Source organism: Hemibagrus wyckioides, linkage group LG22, assembly GCF_019097595.1.
Source record: "Hemibagrus wyckioides isolate EC202008001 linkage group LG22, SWU_Hwy_1.0, whole genome shotgun sequence".
Lineage (NCBI taxonomy): Eukaryota > Metazoa > Chordata > Actinopteri > Siluriformes > Bagridae > Hemibagrus > Hemibagrus wyckioides.
In genome coordinates this window covers 4,460,741-4,468,402 of record NC_080731.1, presented here as the reverse complement: position 1 = coordinate 4,468,402, position 7,662 = coordinate 4,460,741, and the positions used below count along the sequence as shown (strand labels likewise).

Below are 7,662 nucleotides of genomic sequence, written 5' to 3'. Positions count from 1 at the left end.
CAAATCACTGTGTTGGTTGTTACTATAGGAACAATATTTCAACAAGCGTATTAATATAAATTTGCGCATTTGTGACGGTCCGAGTCGCTGTTGTGGAACATTTTAAGCTACCGTTTTAAAAACACCATCAGTGTCACTGGAAAGGAAAAATGCTATAAAAACAAGAGGAAGCAAGTGTGTAATGGGTTTGTAGAAAAATTAGGTTCGGTCTCATTTCTTTGAATTTATGTGTATTTAAAAAAAGAACAAATTCTCACACACTACTGAAGGCTTTACCCTGATTAACACAAAACACAAGTGGTATTCCCTGCTGCAGTTTGTGTGTGTGTGTGTGTGTGTGTGTGCCGCATGAGAACCAGTGTGATGAGTCATCCCGTGAATGCTTACGAGAAACAGTGTTTGCTGTAAAGTCTTATTGTTTTCTTGCGCCACCATGCGGCCACCATGTGTATTACACACTAAACATACCGTAGCAAGAGAGCAGGGTGCCAAAACTTTACTCCTATATGGCTATATATACATATACATAATGTGTAAAAGTTAGTTAATGTGATTTTCTTTTAATTTAAGTCAGCAGATTCATTACAGAATTAAGAGAATTTTTGTCAAAACAGAGGTGTTTCACAGGAAGTTCAGAAGATTATCAAGATTTAATAACAAATCAAAATTTTTATATGTCATTCATTCTTTGGGTGTTTCTTTCATCATACGTGTTTTTGCTTTTTTCATCTCTACTCAGAATCTCTGGAACATTAACGTGGGACGACTATATTTAATTTTAATATCATTTCTGAAAATGAAAAGAAAAAAAGCAAGTCTGGTTGGATTACAGCGACATCTAGCGTTGCAAATAAGGCACTTTTTCCATTAAGTCCTTCCTAAATATTTTATAAAAATGATTTTTAAAAATTAATCTTGAGTTATCTCTGTCGATAAACCTACAAAGATATCCTGAATGAACTAATATTCCAGACCTCCTTGGGGTCAAATTCAAAGCTTTTTTTTTTTAAATTCCTTAACAGTTCAGTTGCTGCACAGTGATCAGGCGTAACAATATGACCACCTGCGTAATATATGGTGTTGGTTTAGCTGCCAAAACAGCCCTGACCCGTCATGCACTGTGTATTCTGACACATTTTTGTCAGAAGCAGCATTAACTCCTTTGTCCGCCCATGACCCTTTCTCAGAATCACCACTGTTCCTTCCTTGGACTTCTTTTGATCGATACTGACCACTGCAGATCAGGAACCCCCCACAAGAGCTGCAGTTTTGGAGATGCTCTGATCCAGTGGTCTAGCCATCACAATTTGGCCCTTGGTCAAACTCGCTCAAATCCTTACGCTTGTCCATTTTTCCTGCTTCTGACACATCAACTTTGAGGACAAAATGTTCACTTGCTGCCTAATATATCCCACTCACTAACAGGACACTGCCATGATGAGGAGATAATCAGTGTTATTCACTTGACCCATCAGTGGCCATAATGTTATGCCTGATCAGTGTATAACTTTAAATGAGTACAATCACTTAGGTTGGACATCTCTGACCGGAAGCACCGGTAACACGCTCCTGTTTCCACAAGAAAAGCTGAACACAGAAAAAGTGTCTACAGTCCTGCCAAATTGCCTGAGGTGGAACTGCAGGGCGAGTTTCCGCGACATGACCCTCAGAGCCACAAATGAGGACAACACCTCACACAGGAGGAAGCCCAGATACAGACAGTGCACTGCTCGCTCCAGAGGGAGGATTAGCAAGCCTTCGTCAGTGAGGAAGAAGAGGAGGATGGGCAGCTGGAAGACTAGAGAGATCAGCCAGAAAGCAGCAAGCTCTGGGACCTTACAGGAGAAGAGAGGAGGAAAGAAACCTGAAGAACACATACTGTATAAAAACATGCACTTTACCGTAATCATATTCATATTACCTTCTCTTTCAGGTTCCCGACGTAGCCGAGGTACACACGGAGAACCTCAAGTACGCTAATTATTACCATTCCAACCACGATCAGACACTGGTAGTATCCAGGCAGTAGGGTGAACTGGGTTTAACAACAAAAAGATAGAAACAGGATTCATTTACAGTCTTAAATTTTTTTTTAAATATTTTATTTCTAAGACTGAAAGGCTTAAACATACCTTTAAATCCAGCATGGCGATCTCAGAAAGCCACCAGAAAGGAAAGAAGAACATGTTGAAGTAGAGGAGCATCTGCAGAGGCAGGTGAGATGAAATCTTGCTGGAAACTGTAAATGTGTTGGAGATATTGTTCAAGCCCTTTTATTTTTCTGTGATGTAAACACTGACAGACGTTCCCTTTCCACATCTTACACCCTGAATAATCCGAATGCATTACGGTTTCTAAGGAAAAGAAGTAGAACTTTTGTTTGAAACCTGAAATCAAATTTTTTGCACATTACCTTATAATCTTTACTACAGTTAAATTTTTAGTATTTAGTATTTTTGTAGTATTTATTACCTTGTTACCTGTTTGTGGATACTGCTGGAAGTTGTAAATTTCCCATTGGGATGAATAAAGTATCTATCTATCTATCTATCTATCTATCTATCTATCTATCTATCTATCTATCTATCTATCTATCTATCTATCTATCTATCTATCTATCTATCTATCTATCTATCTATCTAAAATAATGTATTTTTTAACTTATGTCAATAAGTTAATCACTTGCAGGACAAAAGGGAAATGATTTTAGTGTTTTTATTGAATTTTATTCTTATTTTATTACACTTTATTAACCCCAGTTTTACTGATTAAGTGTAGTAAAGACACATAGTGCAGAAGAGATTTTGCGTGCTGGATTTATGATTGTTCATGGCGCAAATATGCAACTAAGTTAATAAAGTTAAGCCCAGGTTTTGGAATGTACAGTGTGAAGCGTCAGATTATGAAGAGCCAGATTTTATTGTTAAACCCGGGTAAATTATGAGCAGTGTGAAACCTCAAACTATTCTACAAAGGGTAAAACATCCAGACTCTGGAAACCTGAAAGTTAGCATAAATGAACAAATCTACTATTTTAAAGATCCAGAATTTGTTAGCCATAATTACTGAACAGCACCACAGTGAAAATAGCTATTGAAAGATCCAGAATTTGGTAAACTTACCTACTTTAAATCAGAAAAATGACTCTCAACATTCAGAATAGTGCTCACCTTCATTCTCAACTCCATGTCCCTGCAGATAACCGCTATCTCTTGTTCTGTTGTTGATAAATATGGCATTACTAGCATGCGCCAGGCCCACTCTGAGATACTGGGGTATTGGGGTGTAAAACACTGGCATGGTGGCCTAACACAACCATTCAGCCATGCTGCACTTCGCCTCTCGAGACTGTGTCTTGTGTCGGCTAAGATTAGAGACAGATGGCTAAACGCTAACCAGATTAAATCCCTCTGACAGGGGGATTAGTGTTAGCCTTGCATATGCCTTGTGTGGATTCTGATTAAGTGTGCCAACTATATAACTGTTAGCATTCCAGTTTCCAGACAGCGGTAATTAGACACTTTGTTTAAAGGCATTCGATTTGACAGAATCAGTGGCTTGCTGAGAATTTCTCATTATCTCTGCTAAGTTGAAGCAGCTTCATTCAAACGGATGTAATTGCGTTGAACACTTTGCCATGATTGATCGGTGCACCATGTGAAAGGTTTCAAAACCATTTATTAAGAAATTCATCATGTTTACACGATTAGTTGCAAACAGCTGCTGCACCAAGCTGAAGCTATCTCAGCCCAGAACCTGACCCAGTCGTGAGGCCTTGAGGTCCTAGGCGTCATCATTTCACTTGATGCAGTTGCAGCTCTTGGCCACCAGGGGTCAGAGTTCGTCTCGCGGTGCCTTGAAAGGGAAGTTCTTAAATTCTTCAGGGACATCCTCGCCTTTCTGTGCCCTCTTGTAGAAACCCAGAGAGTCCAGAAGATCACAGATCTCATCAGCCTTCATCTTCTTCAGCGGAACAACCTGAGGACAAAAAGAAAAAGACTTTCTGATTCATGCTAATTGCCCTCAGATGATGATGATGATGATCACAATGTTCTATGTAAACAAACTTACAGTCACAAGCTGCTATTTTCAGCAGTAAGAATTTGGTAAACATCGTTCTATTATGTACAAAAGTATGGGTTATGTTGGGTTATGCTGTTGTATTATGTTGCATATCTCTCCCTCTCTACAGAGCACACTTCTGTAACGTTCAGGGTTTCGCCACATGACGCTACCGAAATTGGGATTAAGCTTTGGGTGAAAATCACTTAAGTAAACCAAGGTTGTCTGGATTGACTGTAGCTCTGCAATACAATGCTACGGAAAAGTTATTTATCGGTATAGATTCAAAAGTAGTGCATCTTACCTTTACCTCCTCATCCTTGTCGTTGTAGAAGATAAGACGTGGGTTCTTGTTTTCTCCTGAGTCGTACTCCAGATTATGACTTTTACACACTGGTTAAAGTGAACAGCCACTATACATTTAAGCATTTAAACAACACAACTCTAAAATTACTTTCACTCAAGCTGAACATCCCACTAAACTGAAATTACAGAATGAATAGTATTTCATTCTGAGAAGCTATTTGTATGCTAATTCATGCTAATAAGTGAGGATACTACAGTGCCCAGTGCTCCATGAGGAACTTGTAGAGCTCGGGCAACTTCTTTATGGATCATCCCACCACACTGGGAGCCTTAGAGGAGAAAGCAAAATGCCATTAGGAGACAGATACGTGTTAAGAAAAGACAGATTAGCAGATATCTGTTAAGAAAAAACAGATTAGCGGACAGATACAGTATGTGTAGAGTACAGTAGATAAAAGACGTGTTAAGAAGTGTTAAGAAAATTAACCTCCTAGGAAAAGATATTGCTTTATTTGTTCGTTTACGTTTGTGTTTAGAAAATGTAGTGAGTTACAATATCGCGCTTCAGTAAGTAATACGCAAGAACTAACGAACAATATGAGCTGAGAGCACTTAGTCTCAAAGTCGACATGGTTTAGCTACCATGATTAGCTAAAAAACAGCTATACAGTGGCACGTGTTATAATTCTCGGTGTAACTGAAAATTTGGTGCTCACACAGCTTGTCATCATTACACCTCATCGTGAAACACAGCCAAAATTCTCTATAAAACTACTCACAATCAGTTTTCCTTTGGCAATAATAAGTTTTTCTTCTGCCGCTGGACCCTGCGTCGTGTTTTCCTCGGTTTTTCCCGTGGCACAGAGAGCCACGAGGACCAGCAGTGAGAGCCACATGGTGAAATCTCACAGCAGTGGAAAACCTCTGTGAGAAATGCAGGTGCATTGATAAGTGCTCTCATGTGGCAAAGTCTGATTGGTCTGTTTGGTGTCGTTTTAAGAGCCGGTCTCTATTCGGAATTTGAAAAGGAACAGATTAAAAATTCTATGTAGCAGGATGCAATGATATGATATAGGAATAGCTAACATTTTGCTTTAAAAAAAAAAGATAATGATGAAGAAAAAGCTGATGATTCTGTGATTTTGGATCAATCTAATATTACATTTACAAACATGTTGTTCATGTATGTAAATTAAAGTCCATGTCTAAACTTTTCTTATGTGCATGTTTCAAAGAAATTAAAAGTTAATGTGAAACCATTAAGTGAATAAGAAATTAGAAAACCCGGCCATTGCATACACATTACCTTGAAATCTAATCATTAATACTTCTATAATTTCTGCATTAATGTGTGACTCCATTTAACATCTCATTTTTGAACCAGACATTAAAAAAAATGTGTTTTAGTCACTGATTAGAGTCAAGGCTGAGAGCATGTAGATGTTAATAATGCAGATATAATAAAGCTAAGAGACAGAGAGACTATGTAAATGAAAGAAATCAGGAAACGCAGAAGTTTGTGGAAGACTTGTAGCAAACAATATAGAGTGTATACTTAGTGACTGAAAGTGGGGGAGAGTGGGGGGGGGGAGAGAGATAGAGAGGGAGGGGGTAGAAAGAGAGAGGGAGAGATGGGGGAGAGAGAGAGAATGAGAGAGATTAATGAAGTTTATTTAATTGTATGGTCTGAATGTGTGAAATGATTCCATTTGCTTCACTTCTTACATTTATTTTACAGAAATCCTATCTGAAAATCCTAAATATAGCTACAACTATAAACCCTGGTAAATTAAGAGCATGCCCAGGGCACATGGAGTTTATCAGAGTTTCCCACAGTCCATCATGGCCTTTATCACACAACACTGACTTGAACATGTTATTGTACCGCAACAGAAATAAAAGCTGCACATTACTCCGTCACTGAGGCTCATAATTCTCTCAATAGCAGAACAGGAGCTTTTGAATAAGTCAGCGGTCATGACCTCTGGGAGCCGAGAGTGTTTATGCGGTTCAGTGGATCTACAGGTCTCTTGTACTTGTCAGGATGGTTTATTAGCGGTATTTTGTTCAGCGCTGACATTTCAACAAACTGACGTAACACGTCAGGAAACTGTTTCAGGAAACTGAAAGTTTAGAACAACTGGGATTGAAGCCTTTATGAGAGTCCAGTGCTCCATGAGTGCAACTTGTGGAGCTTCAGGATCTTCTTTTTGGATCATCCCACCACACTGGAAGGCTTGGAGGAGAAAACAAAATGCCAGATAGGTGTTAAGAAAAAACATATGTGTTAAAAAACAGAAGTGTTAAGAAAATTAACCCCCTAAGAAAATATTTTTCTTTATTTGTTCATTTATTTCTGTTTAGAAAATGTAGTGAGTTACAAAATCGAGCTTCAGTAAGAAATATCCAAGAACTAGTGAACAATATGGGCATAAAGCCACACTGGGAGCACTTTGTCTTTGTTTGGTGAACAAACATAGGAAACTGAAACTGGATCACACGGGCCAGCCTTCACTCCCCACGTGCATCAATGACCCTTGCCCGCCCATGACCCTGTTGCCGCTTCACCACTGTTCCTTCCTTGGACCACTTTTGATAGATACTGACCACTGCAGACCGGGAACACCCCACAAGAGCTGCAGTTTTGGAGATGCTCTGATCGAGTGGTCTAGCCATCACAATTCATCAAACTCGCTCAAATCCTTACGCTTGCCCATTTTTCCTGCTTCTAACACATCAACTTTGAGGACAAAATGTTCACTTGCTGCTTAATATTCACTTCACCTCTCACTGCTCACAATATTATGCCTGATTGGAGTATGTGGTGGTCCAGGAACACCCATCGGATATCACTGATGTTCTCAAAAAACTTTAAGACAATGAATATTTTTCAGCAAAACAATGAAGACATGTTTTTTTTATGAACTTTATAAACTAGGCTTTCTGTAAAGATCATTAAGGAGCCACAGAACAGCCAAATTATTCACTCTGCAATTCCCATCTTTATTTCCTCTCAATTTTTTCCTCATTTCTTAGGGGAAAGCAGGGCACAAATTTAAAGCTTTAGGTTTTCTCTAGTTTGTGGAAAGGTATTTAGCGTTCAAAGCATTTTTCTCCATTCATATTATTTTTTACATCTATCTAGTACAAACATTTATTCTTGTTTTATGAATAAAAAAAATATATATATTATAATTTACCTGAAAAGAAGAGAATTGAGAGATGCAAGAACGTGGTTCCGGTAATTGCTGTAGGGTTTGAGGCTGGAAGAACAATGCTTTGTTGATATTTTAA

The 7,662-nt window shown here is 38.6% G+C and overlaps 2 protein-coding genes across 2 annotated transcripts; both read right to left on the bottom strand.

Moving 5' to 3' along the window:
- Positions 1–697: 697 nt before the first annotated feature.
- On the bottom strand, positions 698–3,522 carry zgc:112294 (transmembrane protein 17A). Its single transcript, XM_058374388.1, has 4 exons — positions 3,171–3,522; positions 2,133–2,239; positions 1,922–2,035; positions 698–1,835 (listed from the first exon to the last, which is right to left on the bottom strand). Exons 1-4 carry the CDS (start codon positions 3,298–3,300, stop codon positions 1,524–1,526), a joined length of 663 nt encoding a protein of 220 aa, XP_058230371.1. The 5' UTR covers positions 3,301–3,522; the 3' UTR covers positions 698–1,523.
- A 138-nt stretch (positions 3,523–3,660) lies between these two features.
- Positions 3,661–5,518, bottom strand: selenoe (selenoprotein e). The gene is made up of 4 exons (XM_058374387.1): positions 5,148–5,518; positions 4,621–4,697; positions 4,367–4,445; positions 3,661–3,978 (listed from the first exon to the last, which is right to left on the bottom strand). Exons 1-4 carry the CDS (start codon positions 5,262–5,264, stop codon positions 3,835–3,837), a joined length of 417 nt encoding a protein of 138 aa, XP_058230370.1. The 5' UTR covers positions 5,265–5,518; the 3' UTR covers positions 3,661–3,834.
- Positions 5,519–7,662: the final 2,144 nt, after the last annotated feature.

What these genes read in the sequence shown, in the direction of transcription:
- zgc:112294 (XM_058374388.1), bottom strand. Translation starts at nt 3,300, where the DNA reads ATGCCAGTGTTTTACACCCCAATACCCCAGTATCTCAGAGTGGGCCTG. An exon ending in TCGCCATGCTGGATTTAAAG is followed by an intron (nt 2,036 to 2,132) that starts GTATGTTTAAGC and finishes TGTTAAACCCAG; the next exon opens with TTCACCCTACTGCCTGGATA. An exon ending in TCGGGAACCTGAAAGAGAAG is followed by an intron (nt 1,836 to 1,921) that starts GTAATATGAATA and finishes TTCTCCTGTAAG; the next exon opens with GTCCCAGAGCTTGCTGCTTT.